The 25,036-nt window shown below is 36.2% G+C and overlaps 1 protein-coding gene across 4 annotated transcripts in view; it reads left to right on the top strand.

Moving 5' to 3' along the window:
- The window catches only part of FZD3 (frizzled class receptor 3), a 100,984-nt gene that overhangs the window by 22,526 nt on the left and 53,422 nt on the right, over window positions 1-25,036 (top strand). For all 4 annotated transcript variants that reach the window (XM_078445576.2, XM_078445574.2, XM_060653683.3 and 1 more), the window contains 2 exons: window positions 14,181-14,377; window positions 18,241-19,258. In XM_078445576.2, coding sequence (XP_078301702.1) covers window positions 14,193-14,377; window positions 18,241-19,258 — 1,203 coding nt within the window. In that variant the 5' untranslated portion in view covers window positions 14,181-14,192. The remainder of the gene's footprint in view (window positions 1-14,180; window positions 14,378-18,240; window positions 19,259-25,036) is intronic.

Raw genomic sequence — 25,036 nt, 5'->3', positions numbered from 1 at the left:
ACCGCGAGATCGTGACCTGGCTGAAGTCGGACGCTTAACCGACTGCGCCACCCAGGCGCCCCTTTTCCAGTTGACTTTTACTTGTTGAGAACAGGGAATTCAGGGTTCCTTACACCCACCTTAAAGGATTGCTATTGCTCTGTTAACTTGCAGTGCTTCCTTAATCCCTTTTTAAAGCTTTTGCTGGGTTCTGTATGCTAACTGTTGAATATACTATTATTTATATGTTATTAAGACCATTTTGCAGACGAGAAAATTGAAGTTTAGGGAGGTTATGTAGAACATTAAGTTCAAGGGCTCTAGACAGGAATGTCAGCGTCTTGAATCTTGGGTCTCTTTGTAGCTCTGTGATCTTGGGCGAGTTACTTGATTTCTGTGTCTCATTTTCTTCATATATATTATAAAATGTGATTACTAATAGTACCTACCTTATGGGATTATTGAGAGGATTAAATGAGATAATGTGTGTAAGACACTTAGAACACTGCCTGTCCCTTTAGTGTTAGTAATTAACTAGCTGAGATACTCAGCACAGGATACTTAATAGCTAATAAATGGCAAAAGCATGAACTTCTAGATTTAGGCTCATTGCAGGCAGCACAAAATAGCCACTCAAATCAATTTTATAATTCATATGTAATTCACAGATGGAGGTTTGACTAACATAGTAACACAGCGATATTGGATTGGTTGGTATTTTATATATTGCTAAGTACCAAGCAAGTTTTGAGACCTAAGACATACATTAAAAGGCATACATGTGCATATATGTACATATATCATTAGCATGTGGATATGTTTTTAATTTTTAATTTTATAGTAATTTACAAACAGTACAGTCTTTTACAAACAGTACAAATTCTTTGTACCTTACCTAGCCTGCTCCACCCCTACCCGCTGCCCCCCCCCATCTTAGTATCTTATATAACTATCATACAGCATCAAAACTAGGCAATTAACATTGGTACTATAGACATTATTTACAGGCCTTACCATATTTCATCAGTTTTTACATGTACTCAGTTTTGTGTGTGTATATGCACTTGTCCATCTATGTGTAGTCTTTGCAACTTTTTAAAATGTTTGTTTTTTTTATGTTTGTTTATTTTTGAGAAAGAGAGGCAGAGCGTGAGCAAGGGAGGGGCAGAGAGAAAGGGAGACACAGAATCCCAAGCAAGCTCCAGGCTCCAAACTGTCAGTACAGAGCCTGACTCCGGGTCTGAACTCAACAAGCCTGAGATCATGACCTGAGCTGAAGTTGGACGCTTAAACGACTGAGCCACCCAGGTGCCCCTGCAATTTAAAAAAAAAAAAAAAAAAAAGCTCTGTGCCTAACATGGGGCTTGAACTCAGGATCAAGAGTTGCATGCTTCACCAAATGAGCCAGCCAGGCACCCCTAGTCTTTGTAATTATATGTAGATATAGATACACAGATATAGATCTATTTCCCTTAAATATATATAAAATAGGGGCGCCTGGGTGGCTCAGTTGGTTGGGCGTCCGACTTCGGCTCGGGTCATGATCTCACGGTCAGTGAGTTCAAGCCCCGCATCGGGCTCCGTGCTGACAGCTCAGAGCCTGGAGCCTGCTTCAGATTCTGTGTCTCCCTCTCTCTCTGACCCTCCCCTGTTCATGCTCTGTCTCTCTCTGTCTCAAAAGTAAATAAACATTAAAAAAAAAAAATTAAAAAAAAATATATAAAATATATAAAAATTATATATAAAATATATACCGTTAAAGAACTGTTTTATCACCACCAAGGAACTCCCTCATGCTTATTTTCTCTCTCCTCCCTTTTTCCAATCCTAAGCAACCACTACTTTGTTCTCTATAATTTTGTCATTTCAAGAATGTTGTATAAATGGAGTCATATAGTATGTAATCTTTTGAGATTGGTTTTATTTCACTTAGCATAATACCGTTTGGGATCCATACTCGTTATTCCAGGTATCAGTAGTCATTATTTTTAATTTCAGAATACTTTGTTTTATAGATATACCACAATTTGTTTAATCAACCACCCATTGAAGGACATTTCAGTTTCCAGTTCTTTGCTATTACAAATAACGTTGCTATGAACATTGGTGTATAGGTTTTTGTGTAGACATACATTTTTATTTTGGGGGACAAATGCCCAGGAGTGTAATTGCTGGATCATGTGATAAGCATATATTTGGATTTTTAAGAAACTGCTGAACTGTTTTCCATAGTGGTTGTACCATTTTACATTCTCACCAACAGGGGCACCTGGGTGGCTCAGTCGGTTAAGCGTCTCACCTCGGCTCGGGTCATGATCTCATGATTCGTGGGTTCGAGACCTGCATTGGGCTCTGTGCTGACAGCTCAGAGCCTGAAGCCTCCTTCTGATTCTGTGTCTCCCTCTCTCTCTGCCCCTCCCCTGCTCATGCTCTGTCTCTCTCTGTCTCTCTAAATAAATGTTAAAAAAATTTTTTTTTACATTCTCACCAGCAGTGTATGAGAGATTTACTTTGTCTGCATTCTTACTATCATTTGGTATTATCACAGTTTTTTATTTCAGTTTTTCTAATATATATATAGTATATATGTATATAGTGGTACCTCATGTGATTTTAATTTACATTTCCCTTGTGGCTAGTGATAGTGAACATCTTTTCATGTGCTTATTTGTCATTCATGTATCCTTTTTGGTTAAATATCTGTTTATGTCTTTTGTTCGTTTTGCAATGGTTTCTTTTGAGTTTTCAGAATGCTATACATACTCTGGATGCAAATCCATTATTGGATGTATGGTGTGCAAATAGTTTATCCTAGTCTGTAGCATGTCTTTATATCCTTTTAACAAGGTCCTGAAGAGAACAAAAGTTGTAAATGTTAAAATTAAGTCCAATTTACCAATTTTTTTTTCCTTTATGAATTGTCCTTTTGGTATAATTTCTAAGAACTTTTCACCTAACTCTTGGTCCAGAATTCTTCTTTCTTCTTCTTTCTTATTCGTTTTGTACATTTAAATCCATGATCACTTTTGAGTTAATCTGTATAAAGTATGGTTCATTTTCTTGTCTATTAATGTCCTCTGGTTCCAGCACCATTTATTGAAAAAACTATCCTTTCACCATTGAATTGCTCTTGCTCTTTTCTCAAAACTCAGTTGTCCATTCTTAGGTAGGTTTAATTCTGGGTTCTCTTTATGTTCTGTTGATCTTTTGTATCTGTCTCTCCACTGATTGTCCATATTGTCTCCACTGATTCTCCACATTGTCTTGATTACTGTTAACAATATAGTAAGTCTTAAAATTGGATAGCATGATTCTTTCCACTTTTTTTTTCAAAATCTATTTTTTCCCCATATAATTTTAGAATAAGTTCCTTTTTATCTACTAACAGTCATGCTGAGTTTTGATAAAAATTTCGTTAAATCTGGAAATCTTTTGGGGGAGAATTGGCATCTTTAATGTTGAATCTTCAAACCATGAACAGTGTTGTTATGGGTTGAATTGAGTCCCCCTAAAACATATATGATGAAGTACTAACTCCAGTACCTCAGAATGTGACCTTTTTTGGAAGTAGGATCATTATAAGTGTAATTAGTTAAAATGAGGTCATACTGGAGTAGGAAGGGTCCCTAATTTAGTTATGACTGGTATCCTTAGAAAAGGGAAATTTGGACACAGACACACATGGAGGGATGATGATGTGAAGAGGCACAGGGGGAATGCAATGTGAAGATCAGATTTATGCTATCACAATCTGAGGATACCAAAAGCTAGGAGAGAGGCCTGGAGCAGATCCTTCTCTAGCATCTGCAGAGCAAACATGGTTCTGTTGACATCTTGATTCAGACTTCTAGCTTTTAGATATATGAGACAGTGAATTTCTGTTGTTTAAGTCATTCAGCTTATGGTACTTTGTTACAGTAGCCCTAGCAAACTAACACAAGTATATATCTGTCTTTTTTTTTATATTCTTTGATTTATTTTTATCAGCATTTTATGGTTTTTTGCATACAAGCCCTATACATGTTTTGTTGAATTTCTACACAGGTGTTTTTTCTTTCTTTCTTTTTCTTTTTCACTTTCTTTCTTTCTTTTGTGGTTATAAGTGTATTGTTTTAGTTTTTCATGTGCTCTTTATATATGGAGTGCAAATCTATATAGAAATAGTTGGGGTTTTTGTATGTTTTTCTTGTGTCCTGCAACCTTGCTGAACTCACTAGTTCAAAGAGGTGTTCTTTGTAAATGCCTTGGGATTTTCTACGTAGACAATAATGTCACCTGCAAATAGGAGCAGTTTTCTTTTTCTAGTCTCTCCTTTTCTTGCTTTATTGTATTGGCAGGATTTCCCGTCCCATGTTGAATAAGAGTGGTAAGAATAGGCATCCTTCCCTTATTTACAATCTTAGGAGTAAGAATCCATGTTTCACCATTAATTATGATAGCTGCAGGGTGTTTGTAGATGTTCTTTATCAAGATGAGGAAATTATCCTCTATTTCTAGTTTGTTGAAAACTTAAAATCATGAGTGCTTTTTCTTTTTCTTTTTCTTTTTTTAACGTTTTATTTATTTTTGAGAGAGTGTAAGCAGGGGAGGGACAGTGAGAGGGAGACAGAGAATCCGAAGCAGGTTCTGTGCTGGCAGTAGTGAGCCCGATGTGGGGCTTGAACTCATGAAATGTGAGATCATGACCTGAGCTGAAGTTGGACACTCAACCGAGCCACCCAGGTGCCCCTCATGAGTGCTTTTTCTGCATCATTTGGTATAATGCGATTTTTCTCTTAGCCTGGTAATTGGGATTACATTAATTGGTTTTTGAATATTGAGCCAGCCTTGAATTTCTGGAGGAAACTCTACTAGGTTGTGGTATATAATGCTTTTAATATATTTTTGGATTTGCTTTGCTACTGTTTTTTAAGGATTTTTACATTTATGTTCATGAGAGATATTGGTCTGTAGTTTCTTCTTTTGTGCTATCTTTGTTTGGTTTTAATATTAAACACCCCTTGTTTCATAGAATTAGTTGAGATGTGTTCCCTTCTCTGCTGTTATCTTGAAGAGGTTATGTAGAGTTGGTGTTACTATTTCTTTAAATGTTAGATTTTAGCTATGAAACCATCTGGCCTGGACTTCTTTTCTGGAGGTTTTTAACCACAAATTCAAATTCTTTAGTACTTAACAGGACTATTCAGATTATCAGCTTCATCTTGAGTGAGTTTTGGTAGTCTGACTTTGAAGAATTGGTCTACTTCATGTAAGGCATCTAGTTTATGTGCACAGGGTTGTTTGTAATATTCCCTTATTGCCTTTTTATTTTTATTTATTTAAAAAAATTTTTTTCCTTACATTTATTTATTTTTGAGGGACAGAGTGAGACAGAACACAATTGGGGGAGGGGCAGAGAGAGAAGGAGACACAGAATCTGAAGCAGGCTCCAGGCTCTGAGCAAGTGTTCAGCACAGAGCCTGACGTGGGGCTCAAACCCACAACCATGAGATCATGACCTGAGCCGAAGTTGGTCACTTAACTGACTGAGCCACCCAGGCGCCCCCGCTTAACTGCCTTTTTAATGCTGGTGGAGCCTCAGTGACATCTTCTTTTTCAGTCTTAGTATATTGGTAATTTGTGTTTTTCCTTTTTATTTAATAGCCTTGCTAGGGGCACCTGGGTGGTTCAGTTGGTTAAAAGCATCCAACTCTTGATTTCTGCTCAGGTCATGATCTCATGGTTTGTGAGAGTTCAAGCCCCGCGTTGGACTCCATGCTGTCAATTCAGAGCCTTCTCAGGATTCTCTCTCTCTGTCTCTCTCCCTCTCCCTCCCTCCCTCCCTCCCTCCCTCCCATACACACACACACACACACACTGTCTCCCTCTCTCTCTCTCTCTCTCTCTCTCTCTCTCTCTCAAAATAAATAAACTTAAATAATCTTGCCAGAAGCTAATCAATTTTATTGGTAATTTCAAAGAACCATCTCTTATTTGAGTGATTTTTCTCTATTTTACTGTTTCCAGTTTTATTGATTTTTTTCTTTTTTAAAAATTTTTTAATTTTTTTAATGTTCGTTTTTGAGAGAGAGAGAGCATGCGTGCACACGCGTGAGCTGGGGAGGGGCAGAGAGAGAGGGAGACATAGAATCCGAAGCAGGCTTCAGGCTCTGAGCTGTCAGCACAGAGCCCGACGCAGGGCTTGAACTCCTGGACCATGCGCGAAATGATGACCTGAGCTGAAGTCAGACGCGTAACTGACTGATCACCCAGGTGCCCCAATTTTTCTTCTTTATTCCTTCTCTTTGCTTGTTTTTGCTTTATTTTGCTCTCTAGGGCTATTACAAATAATGTTCTGTGAAAATTCATATACAAGTTTTCCCTTGAACGTCATTTTTTAATTCTTTTGGGTATATACCTAGGAGTAAAATTGCTGGGTCATATGGTAATCTATGTTTAACTTCTTAAGGAATCACCAAATTGTTTTCCGTAGTGGTTGCATCATTTTGCATTCCCACAGCAACACATGGGGTTCTCCATGTGTTCTCCATGATTTCTCCATATCCTTGTCAGCATTTGTTATTTATTCATTTATTCATTCATTTATTTATTTGTTTATAGATTACAGCTATCTTGGTGTAATATAGTATTTCATTGTCATTTTGATTTACGTTTTCCTAATGACATTGAACATTTTTTCATATGTTTATTGGCCATTGCATTAACTTCTTTAAAGAAATGTCTCTTCAAGTTCTTTGCCCATTCAAAAAATTAGGTTGTCTTTTGGTTGAGTTGTGGGGTTCTTTATTCTGGATACTAGACTCTTATCAGATATATGTCTTATAAATATTTTTTTCCATTTTGTGAGTTGTCTGTGTACTCTACTGAAAATGTTCTGAAATATATGAAAGCATTCTGTTTAGATGAAGTCTGATATATCTGGTTTTTTTTTATTTTGTGCTTGTGCTTTTGTTGTCAGATCTAAGAAACCATTGCCAAATCCAAGGTCATGAAGGTTTACCTCTATTTTCTTTTACAAGTTTTGAGTTAATTTTTGTATGTGGTATAACACAGGGTCCCCAGCTTTATTCTTTTGCATGTTTAGACTTCTGCCAATACCAGAGTGTTTTGATTACTATAGCTTTATGTTAAGTTTTGAAATTGGAAAGTATGAGTACACCAACTTTGTTCTTTTTTTCAAGGTTGTTTTGATCTGTTCAGACTCTGTTGCAATTCCATAGGAATTTTAGGATCAACTTTTCCATTTTTGCAAAAAAAAAAAAAAAAAACCTGCCATTTTAAGGGTTTAAATTGAATCTCTGGATCACTTTAAGGACTATTGCCATCTTAACAACATTGTCCTCTAATTCCTGAATATAGGATGTCTATTTGTTAGGTAGTCTTCAGTTTTTTTCAGTAACACGTCGTAGTTTTCTGTCTTGCACCACATTGGTTAACTTTATTCCTGAATATAGGATGCTGTACTTTCCTTTTGATGGTCTTAAACTGAAGTTGTTTTCTTAATTTCAATTGTTTTTTTTTTTTTAATTTCATTTTTAGTGTATTGCTGAAAGGTAGAAACATAGCTTTTATCTTTATTGACTTTATATCCAGTGTTCCTAGTAAATTCATTTATTCTAATGGTTTATAGATTATTTTGGATTTTCTTTGTGACAGGTTTTTATTAGTCTGGTTCTATTAGAAGACAGACACTCTTGGGGCATCTGGGTGGCTCAGTTGGTTAAGCGTTCAACTTCGGCTCAGATCATGATCTTGTATTTCATGAGTTCAAGCCCCACGTCGGGCTCTGTGCTGACAGCTCAGAGCCTGGAGCCTGCTTCAAATTCTGTGTCTCCCTCTCTTCCCCTCTGGCACTCATCCTCTCCGCCCCCCCCCCCCCCCCCCCCGCCTCTCTCTCTCTCAAAAATAAACATTAAAAAAAAAAAAGTTTAAAACAAAGGCAGACACACTCAATGATTTAAATAAGGGAAGTATAATAAAAATAATAAGCCATTATAGGAGAGTATTTATAAAATATAGAGAGAGCTCAGTAGGGCTCTCTAGGGCAGAGGGACAATCTTGGAAGGGACTTCCAAACACCAAGGCTCAGACCTTAATTGTAGATGATGTAGTTGCAACTCAGTGGATGGCAGAGACGTTCACTGGGTTGCCTGGGCCAGAGCTGGTCCATGGTTGCTGGGCAAGCAAGAAGCAGTTCTTCAGGGCATACATAGGCAAGTGTTAGCTGGTGGTTGAGTAGATAGAGGGAGTCAAGGCACTGCCGCAGGTAGGAGGCCTCAAGCATGCAGTGTCCATATTGGAAGGGCTGCAGGAAGGGTGTCACTAGGCTATGTCGTGATTGTGAGGCTACTTACTAAGAGACATTTCTGGGCACATGGCTGGGACACAGCACCATAGATTTCTTTACATTTGCACTGCTGCCTGACTGCACAGCAGCCACAACCAACAAGGAAGCCCCCTTTGTCCTGCAGTGTTCCTCTAACACTCTTTATTGAGAAAGTTTAAACACATGCTTACTGTAAAGGAGAAGTGGTGACATAAATCCCATCTATTATCATAGAGCATTGATATTGAAGAGTGAATGTGGAACAGAGATAAAAGTTTGGTAACTAGAACACAAGTCCTCTCTGAATAATGATAGTTTCTTTCTGATCCATATACCTTTAATTTTTATATTTCTTGCCTTCTAATTCTTTTACCTTTTATTCCTATATTTTTACTGCCTTGGTGAGGACTTTCAATACAGTGTTAAATAAGATAGTGGTAACAGTTATTTTTGTCTCATCTTTGATCTCAGGAAGCCTTTAATAATTTACCAACAAGTATGAGGTTTTCTGTGGTTTGATGTATATACTTGCCATAAGATTTGAGGAAATTTCTTAGTCTCTTAAGAGTTCATAATAAATGGATGTTGAATTTCATCTAATACTTTTACTACAGCTTTTTAATGGATCATGTGATTACCCCCCCTTTTTCAATTAATGACATTAATTATATTAACTGGTTTTTCAGATGTTAATCCTTGGGGAAAAAATGCATTTAGTGTGGTATATTGACTTTTTATATATTATGGATTAATTTACTGATACTGGGATATGATTTTTACATCTATGGTCATGAAGAATAATTTTCCTTCTTAGGTAGTCCCGTTGGGTTTTGTTATAAAAATTACTCTGGTTTCATAAGATGAATTGGGAAAGGTTCCTTTTTTTCCTTTTTTAGAGAGAGTTTGTGTATGATTACTGCAACTTCTTGCTTTGATGTTTGATACATTTTTCTAGTGACATCATAACTTAGGGGTTTCTTTGAGGGGGGGCCATTGCTAATAATGGATTAAATTTCTTTGTAGATAGAAGACTGGATTTTCTTTGAGTTTTGGTAAATTTTAATTTTTTCCCAAGGCATTTGTTCATTTCATCTAACATATCAAATTTATTATTTATGATATCTACATTATTTTTCTAGTAATGTTCTCTCCTCCATTTCTGATATTGGTAATTTGAGATTTGGGGTTTTTTTTTTTCCCCTCCCTTTTCTTTTCCTAATTATTGTCTGTCTTCTATATTCTCTAAGTTTGGCCACTCTTTTTCTAGCTTCTGGAGATGGTGCTAATATCATTGCTTGTTTTCAGGCTTTCTTAGTTTCTTATATGTGTATATCGGCTTGTAAATTTCTTCTCGGTACAGCTTTTGCTGTTGTTTTATTGTTTTTATTTACTTCTCTATATAATCTATGTAATTATACAATTTAAATTTCAATTATGATTCCTTTTGTTGATTATGAGTTATTTACAAGCTTGTTGTCTGCTATTTCAAACAGTGGGTTTGGGCTTTTTCTGTAACTTTTTTCTACCTTAATTACATTTTAGTCATAGAACCTTCTATGAATGATTTTAGTTCTCTGTTTTGTTGTGGCATGATTTTTAGGATCTAGAATATGGTCAATTTTGATAGATTCCATGTGTCTGTTAAATAGGATCCAGTCATTGTTGGGCATCATGATTATAAATATGTAGATCAAATTTGTAGTTGGCTTGTTTAGATTTTCTGTATTCTTACAGAATTTTTGCCTCACTCTTCTGTCACTTACTGAAAGAAGTGTATCAGTCTTTCGCTCAGAGTGTGGGTTTGTACATTTTCCCTTTTATTTTGTATATTTCTGATTAAAATATTTTGAAGCTATGTTAAGTGGTGCATATATGTTTAGATTTGCTTTTTAGGATCAGTGAATTGATTCTTTGTCTTATGAAATGCTCTTTATCTCTGGGAACACTTGTCATAAAATCTACTCTTTCCTTTGGCTAATTCTTCCATTACCATTTACCTTTCTTTTACTTATTTAAAAAAAAATTTTTTTAATTAATTTATTTATTTATTTTTTTTTTTTAAATTTTTTTTTTCAACGTTTATTTTATTTTTGGGACAGAGAGAGACAGAGCATGAACGGGGGAGGGACAGAGAGAGAGGGAGACACAGAATCGGAAACAGGCTCCAGGCTCCGAGCCATCAGCCCAGAGCCCGACGCGGGGCTCGAACTCACGGACCGTGAGATCGTGACCTGGCTGAAGTCGGACGCTTAACCGACTGCGCCACCCAGGTGCCCCTTTTTAATTTATTTTTAAGAGGCAGAGAGAGACAGAGTGTGAGTGAGGGAGGGGCAGAGAGAGAGGGAGACACAGAATTGGAAGCAGGCTCCAGGCTTTCAGCTGACAGCACAGGGCTCGATACGGGGCCCAAACTCACAAACTGTGAGATCATGACACCTGAGCTGAAGTTGGACACTCAACTGACTGAGCCACCCAGGTGCCCCTCTTTCTTTTATTTTTAACCCATTTGCTTATATTGAAAAATGTCTTTTGTAAACAGCATAGTTGGGTTTTTTTTCCTGTTTTTGTTTTTACCTAGTCCAAAACTCTTAGTCTTTTACTTAGAGTTTTTAGTCCATGTATATTTAAAGTAATTACTGATATACTTGGGTTAATATTTACTGTCTTACTATTTGATTTCAATATGTGCAGACTGTTTTGTGTTTCTTTCTCTCCAGTTTTGCCGCCTTTTGTGTTACTCTGTTTGCCTCTCTTTTACCATGTTGTGCATTTTTTTATTGCTTATCATAGAAATTGATATGTACCCATGACTTATAATATATAATATTCTAATAAAAATCATTGTTTAAACCACTACCCCATTAGTGTTCCTCTGGCCTCCCGTCTTTTCCATTTGATTATTATATATTAATATACCTGTGGGTTGTATGTATTTTAAGGCATTATTTTGTTATTGGTACAAGGAGTATTCATTTATATTTTCCCACATATTCACCTCTTTTGTTTCTTTTAAGTACTTCTGGAGTTTTTATCTTTGATCGTTTTCCTTCTGTCTAAAGAACTGTTGAGTATTCCTTGTAGTGCAGGTTTGCTGGTGACCTATTTTCTCCCATTTTTGTCTGTCTGAAAATGTCTTTACTTTGCCTTCATTTATGAAGGATATTTTTGCTGGCTATAGAATTATGGGTTTGCAGTTATATTTTCTTAGCTCTTTAAGCTCTATTGATTTATGGTTTTCCAAAGCAAGCTCTGAATGTTAACTGTTGCTCTGTTAAAAGTAAGTTGTCTTTTTTAACACTGGCTGCTTTTTAGATATTTTTCTTCTGTTTTCAACAATCGAGATAACATTTGCCTAGGTGTGATTTTCTTGTATTTATCCTTGGGGTTTGTAAAAGTTTTTGAATCTGTAGGTTGTTGTCTTCAATTAGTTTTAGAAAATTCTCAGTCATCATCTTTTTATATATTGCCTCTGCACATTCTCTCTCTCCCCTCCTTCTGAGGTTCCAGGTATGCATATCTTAGACTTTTCCATGTTTTACACGTCTCTTATTTTATGTATTTTTTCAGTATTTTTTTGGTCTGTGTGCTTCTGTTTGAATATTTCCTATTGTCTTGTGTTCCATTTTGCCAATTCTGTCTTCTGATCTAATGAGTTCTTCAGATTGTATATTTCAGTTATAGAATTTCCATTTGATTCCTTTTATAATAGATTTTAGTTTCTGATAAAATACATTTTTGTTTCCCTGAATATATTTGATGTAATTATATACAGTCTTGTGTATTAAGATCAATAGCTGGGTCACCAAATCGATGTAATTTTTTTTCTGGGTTTTAATCGTATGATCCTGTTTTTGTTTTGTTTTGTTTTTTAATGTTTATTTTTGAGAGAGAAAGAGCGCATGAGCTGGGAAGGGGCAGAGAGAGAGGGAGACAGAATCTGAAGCAGGCTCCAGGCTCCTAGCTGTCAGCACAGAGCCCGATGCAGGGCTCAAACTCACTAACCATAAGATCATGACCTGAGCCTAAGTCGGCTGTTCAGCCGACTGAGCCACCCAAGTGCCCAATGTGGTCCTGTTTTTAGAAATGCCTAGTAATTTTTTATTGAGTGTTAGATATTACAAAATATTGGCGAGGTTCCAGATGATGTCATATAGCTCCAGAGGAGGTTCACCCTTTCTTCTGATAAGCAGATAAATGGGAGATCACCTTACTTCCATCAGGAAGTGAGCTGAGTTGAGGCTGGGTTACAGTTTTGGCAGGTCTCTGCCTCCCTCTGATTTGCTCCTGCAACTCGAGTATAGCCATTCAGAGGCTGAGTCTGGTATGTTCAGTTCCCCTGGCAGAACTTGAACTCTAATCCAGCATGTAAAACTGCCAAAATCTCCACTCTGCTTTTCAGAGGTTTTCTGCTTAGCTTCTTAGTGTCCTTCCTTATGCAGCTTCAGAATTTTCAAATTTCTTGAAGGGAAAATTGGCTGTGTGTCAGACTCTATCCTTGGCACTTGCCCTTCTCACCTGTGTGTTATTCCTTTTGTTTTGAATTTTGTTTGTAGCCTTGTAAGACCACCACAGTTCTGCTGGTTTCTCCGTTTTCTAGCACCAGCCCAGTCAAAGCCTGATTCACGGCCTCTTGCCTTATGCCCAATTTCAACAAATGCCTCCTTGGAAAAGTGGCTGCATTTATCAGGCCACCTCTCCATGTTTCCCTGCTCTTCTGTATTCTTGGTTCTTTTAGTTCTTTTACTTCAGCAGTTCTTCAGTAGCTTTAAATAGGTGTTTTTAAACTTTTTTTCTGTATTTTAAAATTGTTCTTGATGGAAACATTGGTATAACATAAACTATTCCTTCATTCATGGAAGTGATGGCCATATACAGTTTGTTGTTATTTGTTGGTTACCACATCCATTATACAGTTAACTTCTTTGACATCAGTTTCCTTAAGTGACTCTTGGTTTTCTGACTGCATTGTGTATGGCGGACCTTTGGAAAATATTATATATCAATGTAGAAATTGATTCTTACTCAGTAGAAAGGCTTAGTGGTGAAAATATGTGTTACCAGATCAAAATCAGCAATGACTCTGAAATTATTGTATAAATAAGTGGGAAATGTATTTGATAGTCAAAAACCCAGGTGCACATTTATTGGGATATTTGATCTATTCTTGTGGTTATAATTATTTTAACATGGTTTTATGTTTGCGCCACTATTTTTTTCCTTTTGTTTCCTTAATATCAGCTTACAGTGTTATTTCTGCTTACATTATGCGATACCAGAGTTCAAAGAACTCTCTATAAAATTTTTAATGTAACGAGAACAAGAAAATATGGACAAATGTGAAAGATTCTTCCCTCTCCCTTACGCTCAAAATAACTACTGCTATGTATAACTACGTCTCTTCCTCCACCCCCTCTCCCTTTCCTCTTTTAACTTTTGTCTGCTCTCTGTTGATACTTGTTAGTTGAAGAAAATGTAGAAATTGAAATACATGAAAAGAAGAAAATCAAAATTTCTTAAAATCCTGTCACCAAGCAGTAATCACTTTTTGAGCTTTTGGCATATCTTTCATGAATTTTTATTTTCATATGTAAAATGGATCATAATGTGATTCTGAGCCCTGCCTCTTCATTAATATCACCTTTAAGAATTAAAATTTAGATTCTGAGATATAACTCAGTCTTAACCAATTCAGACTCTTCAGGGATATAGCTAAGAGGATTTTGTTTAGAAAAACAAAATCTTTTTTTCAGAAAAGTTTAATAACCTCCAGACATTTTTAAAATGGAAAAAAAAAGAATCTTGTAATATTTCATATAGTAAACTTTAACTTGTATACAACTCCTTCTCTAATTATTCAATTTTAACTTTTTCCTAGCCATTCCACCCAATGGTGAATCTGGATTGTTCTCGGGATTTTCGGCCATTTCTTTGTGCACTCTATGCTCCTATTTGTATGGAATATGGACGTGTCACACTTCCCTGTCGTAGGCTGTGTCAGCGGGCTTACAGTGAGTGTTCGGAGCTCATGGAGATGTTTGGTGTTCCTTGGCCTGAAGATATGGAATGCAGTAGGTGCGAAAATCAGATTTTCATAGATCATTACTTATGGTATGCTGCAGTATGTTAAAATTACTTGTCTTCTAGTTCATCAGTTTTTTAAAACTTTTGAAATGTAGCATATATTAGTTTTAATTTTGAACAGAGGTTTCATGACCTCTGAACTGTTCATTTCCTTAGGGACTTGGAATCACTAAATGAAAAAGGTAGAAAAGAAAAAACGTTTCTGTGAAGAAATTTTTAAAAGAATGAAGAAAAACAAGACAATTTTTTTCCTCAAAAATTTCTGGTTATACAAGTATGAGTAATGCAGTTAGAAAATATAGAGAAGAAAATAATCATTCATTACCTCACCATTAAATGTCTTTAATGATGATTTAATGGAAGTTAAGTATCCATATGATTTAAATGTGTTAATGACTAAAGAAGTTCTGTCAACTCTGCTTTTCTGTCATGTATTAGCAAACCAGAATCAGAAAATGTCAGATACTTTTCAGATCACTTCCAAATATAGATTGTAAGCATTTTCTAAAGATTCAAGATGTTTACTAGACAGTCTTACAGATTTATATGAGAGTAATAACGTGTACAGTAATACTGTATTTCTTATATGATAATGTACCTTTCTGTATTGTGAAGTATTTCAAGGATAAAGAATAGTAAGATAAATGGGTATGTACCTATTGTTGTCTAACTTTATCCAGTCTTAACATTTTGTGATACTTGCCTCAGTCACTTTTTTTTTCCCCTCAAATAAAACAATACAGATAGAGTTGAAAGTTCCTTTCTTGGTACCTATCTTGATTTCATTCCCTTCTTTCCTCCTCAGAGATGAGGTAATAATGATTGTGTTGTTAATCATTCCTATATTTGTTTTTATACTCTTGCTACATATATACATATCTATAAACAACATTAATTTTTTTATATGTATATATAGTTGTATCTGTAGATTTGGTTCATTCCTTTTAATTGCTACATAATGGTATTAATATTCTAGGGCAATTTGACCATTTCCTGTTGATGGTCACTTAAGTTATTTCTGGGTGTTTGCTGTTTTCAATAATGCTGCAGTGAACATTCTTTTTTCCTTCATGTTTAAAATTAATTTTGTTTACCACCTAACAATGGCCCTTGGAGGTAGGTTAATAGCAGGACTTGTTACTCTCATTTGGCATTTGAAAAACTTAAGAAATAAAACATATATTAGTTTCTCCTAGTCAGTTCACGGACATTTTGCTTTCTTGTATTTATTTATTCTGTTTCCCACATGTTTAACCTGTTTTCTTATCTAGCCCCATGTAGCCATTCATCCACCTTCTCCCCAAGAATATGGTAGTGTTTATAGTTCCTCTTTTAGAAGTCTGTTAATCTCTTGGTGTTTATAATAGCTATGAATTGCTTGGGCAAGAACCCTATTTTGTTTCTTGTAATTAACTCCCACTGTTTAGTAGTCTTTTATATTAACAGTTTGTATACAAGTATAGACATCTCATTATTATCTTTATTTCTTTGTTTTGTTGGGATTAAATCTATTTTATGTCCTTACTGTCGTCTGGGATTGAGTAACTCTGAAACCTTAAAGTCTGGCACGGTGGTCTTTCATAACAACCTTTCATTTTTTTTTTTTTTTTTTTTAATTTTTTTTTACTGTTTGCTAATTTTTGAGACAGAGGCAGAGCATGAGCGAGGGAGGGACAGAAAGAGAGGGAGACACAGAATCCAAAGCAGGCTCCAGGCTCTGAGCTGTCAGCACAGAGCCAGATGCGGGGCTCGAATTCCTCAACCACGAGATCATGACCTGAGCTGAAGTTGGACGCTCAACCGACTGAGCCACCCAGCGCCCCTAACAACCTTTCATTCTTCTGCATTGCTCAAATCCTTGTTCCTGCTGTTCTTGAACTTAATTGACACTCCCAGACTTTGGATTTGTATTTCCCCTTCCTCATATCCCTCTTCCTAATCTCATTTATTTCCTTACTTAGCTTAAGCTTTGTGGCCCATCACTTGTAATAACATTCTTGCTAGCAATTTCAATTCATTCCTTCTACTAAACTTGTTCAGATCCCCAGATGGATCCATTGAATCAATTTCCAACAGATTAATTATGCTATATATTTAATGATGCCAACCATAGCCGTTCTATTTGCTGTTTGTCTTTGGTAAATTTCCAGTTTGATCAACAGAATAATTTGTTTATTACTCTCAGCATCTCTGCCAAATCTATATCTCTTGCTTCAAACCCATATTTTGCCTTTATTCTATATTCCCCTCAACCTCAGTTTGCCCTCTTTTCATGAAAATCATTTAGGCCTTAATGTATGAACTATTGTGGTCGGCTACTTCTCAGACGAGTTATTCTCAATTTTTTTTTTTTTTTTGATCCTGTTCCTCTTTCTACACCTTAAATATTGGTGCTTCACAGAGTTCTGTACCTATTCGTTTTTATTCTATGTGCTTTCCCTGGATGATCTCATCTCACTCATTTTAACTCTTACTCATCTGCTAATGACTCCTACACCTAAATCTTAGACTTGACTCTTCTGCTGAGTTCCAAATCTGCGTATCTAGCATCCATTTTGGAAATTCTAACCTGCATTTGTCTTAAATTCCTCAGTTTCAACAGACCTAAAATTGATTTATTCCTTTGCTCGTTTTTTAATTCTCTATAAGTTATCTTCTGTTTCTCCTTCATTCACTTTAGCTTCTGCATCCAATCAGTTACAAACTGTTGCTTTTATCTAATCAGTTTCATGTCTGTCTCATTCCCACTGCCTTATTTGTCTTTGTTTTATGTTATTTTTTTAAGATTTTGTTATTTTTAAGTAATCTCTACACCCAGTGTGGGTCTTGAACTTTTAACCCTAAGATCAAGAGTTGTATGTTCTACCAACTGAGCCAGCCAGGTGCCCCTACCTTATCTGGTTTTCATTCTGGCTCAGCTAGTATCTCTGCTCCCATTTTTGCCCAAGTCTGTCTTCCACACTGCTGCTAGTCATATTTCTAATTACTTGGGTTAGGTCTATATGTATATATTTCTTCAACAGTCATTAACTCAACAAATGTTAATTGGATGTGTCTCCTGTGCTAGGCACTAGTCTAGATCCTGAAGATGAGTAGTGAACAAAATATAGTCTTGGTTCTTACAGAACTAAAATTTTAGTAGTTACGGTAGTAGTGGGAGATAATAAATAGATAATGTCAGAAATAGTTTCTTTATACAGTGTTACTTATTGATGGCTATGTTAGACTATTGTAATAAAGAGTACTGTTTGGGGAACCTGGCTGGCTCAGTCAGAAGAGCATGGGACTCTTGATCTCAGGAGTCATGAGTCTGAGCCCCATGTTGGGTATAGCGGTTACTAAAAAGATAATAAACTTTAAAAAAGTACTGTTTTTGAAGCCAAAACAAAATTAAGTATAAAACCATATAGTTTAAAAAAAATTTTTTTTAAGTTTTTATTTAGTTTTTTGAGAGAGAGAAACAGAGTGTGAGTGGGGGCTGGGGGAGAGGCAGAGAGAGAAGGAGACACAGAATCTGAAGCAGGCTTCAAGCTCCGAGCTGTCAACACGGAGCCTGACGTGGGGCTCAAACCCATGAACCATGAGATCATAACCTGAGCTGAAGTCGGACGCTCAACTGATTGAGCCACCTAGGCACCCCAAACCATATCCTTTTTTGATCAACAATGGAAAATCTAGTTGTATGACCCATAAACAAGATATCAACATTTACTTTATTCCTACTTAATGTGATTGTACTCTAAGGATATAAGAATCAATAAGGTCATGAGTACTAAATTTGGAAATCCAAATTGTTTGGTATCCATAGATTTCCCAGTAAGTGAAAATGGTTCTCATCTTGTTTTGTTTTTTAGGTTCCCAGATTGTGATGAGCCATATCCTCGACTTGTGGATCTGAATTTAGCTGGTGATCCTACTGAAGGAGCTCCAGTGGCAGTGCAGAGGGACTATGGTTTTTGGTGTCCTCGAGAATTGAAAATTGATCCTGATCTTGGTTATTCTTTTTTACACGTGCGTGATTGTTCACCTCCTTGTCCAAATATGTACTTTAGGAGAGAAGAACTTTCATTTGCTCGATACTTCATAGGATTGATTTCAATCATTTGCCTCTCTGCCACGTTGTTTACTTTTTTAACTTTTTTGATTGATGTCACAAGATTCCGTTATCCTGAAAGACCTATTATATTTTATGCAGTCTGCTACATGATGGTGTCATTAATTTTCTTCATTGGGTTTTTGCTTGAGGACCGAGTAGCCTGCAATGCATCTAGCCCTTCACAGTATAAGGCTTCCACAGTGACACAAGGATCTCATAATAAAGCCTGTACCATGCTTTTTATGGTACTCTATTTTTTTACTATGGCTGGCAGTGTTTGGTGGGTAATTCTTACCATCACATGGTTCTTGGCAGCTGTGCCAAAGTGGGGTAGTGAAGCTATTGAGAAGAAAGCATTGCTATTTCATGCCAGTGCATGGGGCATCCCCGGAACTCTAACTATCATCCTTTTAGCGATGAATAAAATTGAAGGTGACAATATCAGTGGCGTGTGTTTTGTTGGCCTCTACGATGTTGATGCATTGAGATATTTTGTTCTTGCTCCCCTCTGCCTGTATGTGGTAGTTGGAGTTTCTCTCCTCTTAGCTGGCATTATATCCTTAAACAGAGTTCGAATTGAAATTCCATTAGAAAAGGAGAACCAAGATAAATTGGTGAAGTTTATGATCCGGATTGGTGTTTTCAGCATTCTCTATCTCGTACCACTCTTGGTTGTAATTGGATGCTACTTTTATGAGCAAGCTTACCGTGGCATCTGGGAAACAACATGGATACAAGAACGCTGCAGAGAATATCACATTCCATGTCCATATCAGGTAAGGGAAACCTTGTTCTAAATTTCAGAATGTGTAATAGTGGAAAGAAGGCATATTACTATGAAGATCTAATCTTAGCTAGTTTTTTTATTTTAAACAAAACTGTTTATGAATTTCAATCTGTACATTAAAATTTTAAAGTGAAGATAATGAACAAATACATTGTAGAAAGAAGGTAATGCACGTGTTTCCATAAACGTCTTCTTTTTAAAAGATGACTTTTACAAGTCTAAGCTATGGGCTTTTAAGCAGTTTACTTCTGTTCTCACAAAATAGTTTGCTTGTTGATTGTTTAGAAGTCTACAGGTTTGAGAGCAAGAAGCACTTTACCAACTGATAAAAAGGCACTGTCTTTTGTGAAAATTTTACTGATGGTCGGAAGAGGAATTGTTTTAACAGTTTCGAAAAAATAATAGAATGCACTTGTATGAACTAGTTCATCCCTTAATTGGTCTTAGTTTTTCTTTTTTGCATGGTGAATATTTTATGATTTACCTTTGAATTTAAACAGATCAGATAATCATAGTCATGAAATCATAGAATTTTAGGTCTAGAAAGAATTTGAGATAATTTATTCGTTTCCTTTATAATTTAGAGTTCTTAAACATCTATCTCATTCGAGGCTTAGAAATGTTCGATGACTTTCTTCTTACATTCAAACTGAGATTTCATTGCTAAGGGAGGAATGAAGCAAGGAAAGTAGTCCAGAATAGTTGATGCTAAGTTACGTCTCTATCTTAAAACCTTCTCTAGAACCTGTGCCCCTAGCTATCATCCTCCCTTCAAGACAAGTTTTCTTGAAACAGCAGTCTCCATTGCTGTCTCCTTCATCGTGTTTCAGGTTTGCTGTTAAAAGTGCACCAGCCACCCTTTCATCTCCCCTGATCTTTGTGTTTTAATTACCTTTATTAAAGTACTTAGGTATTATAGATAATTTTTGTTTACTTGTCTCTTTCCCCTGCTAGACAGTGAACTCTTTGAAAGCAAGAACTTTTTTCATATTTTTATAATTATTTTTATTTTAGCGTTTGTTTATTTTTGATAGAGACAGAGTGTGAGCAGGGGAGGGGCAGAGAAAGAGGGAGACACAGAATCTGAAGCAGCTCCAGGCTCTGAGCTGTCAGCACAGAGCCCAATGCGGGGCTCAAACTCAAGAACCACGAGATCATGGCCTGAGCTGAAGTTGGAAGCTTAACAGACTGAGCCACCCAGGCACCCCTTTATTTTCATAATTTCTGAATTCATATTCTGTAGGTTAGTAGATGATAACATTGAGAATGTGGCTATAGATGGAGAAAAGACATTTTCAAGAACTGGTAACAGTGGTACTGGGGACAAAGTGTGATTAGCACTTAATGCTTATAAATATTTAATGACTGAGAATGCCAATTCCCCTTCTTTTATTTTGCGGTGTAAACAGTCCTATACAAAATATTTTTATTATTGTATAAATATTAGCTCTGGGCTTTTAAAAAAAACCAACTCCTACTGAGAGACCAAAAAAAAAAAAATAATAATAATTGAAATTGAATTTCTTGGCAGAATGACTTATTTAAAACTCTTAATATTAGTTTTCAGACCTGAAGCCAAGTAATGGAATTTTGCCTTTAATGAGAGAGAGAGATGGTAGAATTACATCATATATGCTTCTCTATATAACTTATTTAGGATTCTAAATATATGTTATCTTAGGACTATTAAAGAATAATATTTGACTATGAAATGATGATCTAAAAAATACCAAACCTGAAACATGTAAATTGATAAATTAGAGTAGTTGGGATGCCACTGTTTTCAAGACATTCCTAGAATTCTTTCAGTATCTTTTAAAATTTTTTTTATTTTTTAATATATATTTTTTTAACATTTATTCATTTTTTTTAAATTTTTTTTTAACGTTTATTTATTTTTGAGACAGAGACACAGCATGAATGGGGGAGGGGCAGAGAGAGAGGGAGACACAGAATTGGAAGCAGGCTCCAGGCTCTGAGCCATCAGCCCAGAGCCCGACGCGGGGCTCGAACTCGCGGACCGCGAGATCGTGACCTGAGCTGAAGTCGGACGCTTAACCGACTGAGCCACCCAGGCGCCCCTAACATTTATTCATTTTTGAGAGACAGAATGCAAGCAGCGGTGGGGCAGAGAAAGAGATGGAAACACAGAATCCAAAGCAGGCTCCAGGCTCAGAGCTGTCACAAAGCCCGACTTGGGGCTTGAACTCACAAACGGTGAGTTCATGACCTGAGTCAAAGTTGGATACTTAACCAGCTGAGCCACACAGGCACCCCTATGAGCATCTTTTTTTTTTTTTTTTTAACGTTTATTTATTTTTGAGAGAGAGAGAGAGAGAGTGCAAGCGGGGGAGGGGTAGAGTGACGGGGAGACAATCTGAAGTGGGCTTCAGGTTCTGAGCTGTCAGTACAGAGCCTGACGTGGGGTCAAACCCACGAACCATGAGATCATGACCTGAACTGAAGTCAGACGCTTAACCAACTGAGCCACCCAGGCACCCCTGTCAACATCTTTTTTTAATGTTTATTTTGAGAGAGAGCCAGCACGAGCAGGGGGAGGGGCAGAGAGAAAGGGAGAGAGAGAATCCCAAGCAGGCTTGCCATGCTTGTCAGTGCTGAGCCCAGCGTGGAGCTCAAACTCACAAACAACGAGATCACGACCTGAGCCAGAATCGAGTCAGACACTTAACGACTGAGCCATCCATGCACCCCTCAGCATCTTTATAATCAGTTTGAGCTACACAGAAATATGTGTGTGTATGCATCTTTTTATGGTCATGGGTTAAAAAGTGTTTTTCATTTCCAGCATATAGAAATAACATTGGAAATGAATACTGAAAAGAATAGAGAATGACTTAACAACAATAACATAGTTATTAAGCTGTAAACCCTAGAACATGAATCCCAGCTTCATATCTTACTTTCATTATTTACTAGCTTTATAACCTTAGGCCAACTTGACCTCTCTGCTTTAGTTCCTCATCTGTAAAATGAATAATAGACTATAATAGTAGTAAAATAGTAATAGATAGATAATGTTAAGTAGAAATATAAGTAGAATCTATCCCCTGAGGTTGTTCTTAGGAGTAGAGAAGCACACACACTTAGAAGAGTGCCTGCTACATAAGTGCGTGGATGTTAGCTCTCATTTTCTTCACCTATTATTGTTCCTACTGTTGTTATTTACACGCATTTGTGTGTATATATACATATATGAATATGGGCTTCTTAAAACCATCCAGTACCAATCTTTACCAAATGATGTATTTGCTTCACGCTTTGTTTATTTAATATTTTTAAGCTCAACACCCAACGCGGCGGGGCTTGAATCACGACCCCGAGATCAAGAGTCACACACTCTACTGACTGAGCCAGCCAGGTGCCCCTTGCTTCAGACTTTTGAAAGAAATCTTTACAGATTTGTCTGAAGCTCCCTATGTACCCTTCCCCAGGCCTCTTCACCTCTTATTCCCTACCCAGAGGTAACTGTCATCCTGAACTTGAGTATGCCATTCCATGAAAGTCTATACAACTGCCAATATGTATGAGCTATAGTAAAACTTTGTTTTACATAATATGTAATACAGTGATACTATACTACACATATTTCTGTAACTTGGTTTTTTAACTTTTAACATTTAGTTTTTGAGATGTATTTATAGTAATGCTATAGCTCTAGTTTATTTTTTAAAATGTGTTTCCTTTTAAGGAAGTTTATATTGTAAAATGTTTTAAATATATAGACATATAGTAAGTAATATAATGGATGCTCAAGCATCCATCTCTGCTGAACTCTTTTTTTTGAATTCTAATCATGTAGATTCTTTTAAATATTCTTTGTAGAATTGTTGTCTGCAAATAAGGACAGACTTGTCTCTTGCTTGCTTTCTGGTTCTTACATTTTAAGATTTTTGCATCTATACTCATAAGTAAAATAGTTTATGATAATTTTTACTTTTCTTGTATTGTCCAGTTCTGAGTGTCAAGGTTATAACAGCTTCATAAAGAGAGGTGTTTTTTTTTTCTTTAATTCTCTGAAATAATTTTTACAGCAAATAGGGGCTATCTGCTCTTTGAAAGAGTTGGTATAGCCTCCTGTTAAAAACTGTCCTAATAGCTTTAAAGTAAGAAGAGAGAAGTTGTGGAAGACACTAGGTTTTTAAATTACTATTTCAGTTTCTCAAATAGTAATAGCTGTATTTCTCCTTTTTAAATAAAATTATTTTTAATGTTTTTTTTTTTTTTATTTTTGAGAGAGAGAGAGAAACAGAGTGCAAGCAGGGGAGGGGCAGAGAGAGAGGGAGACACAGAATCTGAAACAGGCTCCAGGCTCTGAGCTGTCATCCCAGAGCCCAGTGTAGGGCTCAAACTCATGAACTGCAAGATCACCACCTGAGCCGAAGTCAGACACTTAACTGACTGATCTACCCAGGTGCCCCATAGCTTTATTTCTTCTTAGGGCATTTTGTTAATTTATATACTTTTTTGAATATTATTTTATCTAACTTTTTAAATACACTGGTATAAAGTTATTCATGTATGTTTTGTTTTGTGAATTGTTACCATTTTTTTGTTTGTAATGTATGTTCTCTTTATTCTACCTTGATCAGTCTTGTTAGAGGATTATCTTTTTAATTCAGTTATTTCTGTGCTAATTTTCTTACTAATGCTTTTCTTAGAATTACTTTGTTTTTCTATATTCTTAAAAGCTTAACTCATACATTTTCAATATTTTCCAATTGTTTAAGTGCATTTAATAGTCATTTTAGGCTCTTCTGGGTGGCTCAGTCAGTTAAGTATCCAACTCTGGTTTTGGCTCAGGTCGTGATCTTGCGGTTTTGTGAGTTTGATCCCTGCATCAGGCTCTGCACTGGCAGCATGGAGCCTGTTTGAGATTCTCTCTTGCTCTCCCTCTCTGCCCCTCCCCCACTTGTACTCTGTTTCAAAATAAATAAACTTAAAAAAGTTACCATAGTCATTTTAAATTTAACCAAAAAACTATTATTAACCATGTTGGTCACTCATTTTGTTTCTCATACTTGGCTCCAAGCATATTTGTGATTTTTTTTTTTTTTTTCTTTTTGACAACCTTTTATTAATTCAAGTTAGGGACTCTCTGGCCTCTTTTTCTTCATTGAAAATTTCCTAAATCTGATGGAAGGGCTGTATTTCACACTAACACCTCATGGATTAATAATTCTCAAATACATACATTGTTTTTTTAATTTCCTGCAGTATGTATTTTTCCCCCCAGAGTTAGTATTAACCTTTGTCTTCACATTTACAGTTGTACCAAAAACCATAAGATAGCTAGGAATAAACCTTACCAAAGAGGTAAAAGATTTGTTTACTGAAAACTATAGAAAGCTTATGAAAGAAATTGAAAGCACAAAGAAATGGAAAAACATTCCATGCTTATGGATTGGAAGAATAAATATTATTAAAATGTCTATACTATCCAGAGTAATCTATATATTCAGTGCAATCCCCATCAAAATAACATCAGCATTCTTTACAGAGCTAGAACAAACAATTCTAAAATTTGTGTGGAACCAGAAAAGATCCCAAATAGCCAAGGTAATGTTGAAAAAGAAAAAGCTGGAGGCATCACAATTCCAGACTTCAAACTATTACAAAGCTGTAATCATCAAGACAGTATGGTACTGGCACAAAAACAAGGCACTCAGATCAATGGAACAGAATAGAGACCCCAGAAATGGACCCATAAATGTATGGCCAAGTAATCTTCAACAAAGCAGGAAAGAAT

Source organism: Panthera onca, chromosome B1, assembly GCF_046562875.1.
Source record: "Panthera onca isolate mPanOnc1 chromosome B1, mPanOnc1 haplotype 2, whole genome shotgun sequence".
Classification (NCBI taxonomy): domain Eukaryota; kingdom Metazoa; phylum Chordata; class Mammalia; order Carnivora; family Felidae; genus Panthera; species Panthera onca.
The sequence above is the reverse complement of the archived record's forward strand: the minus strand, read 5'-3'. Positions and strand labels throughout refer to the sequence as shown.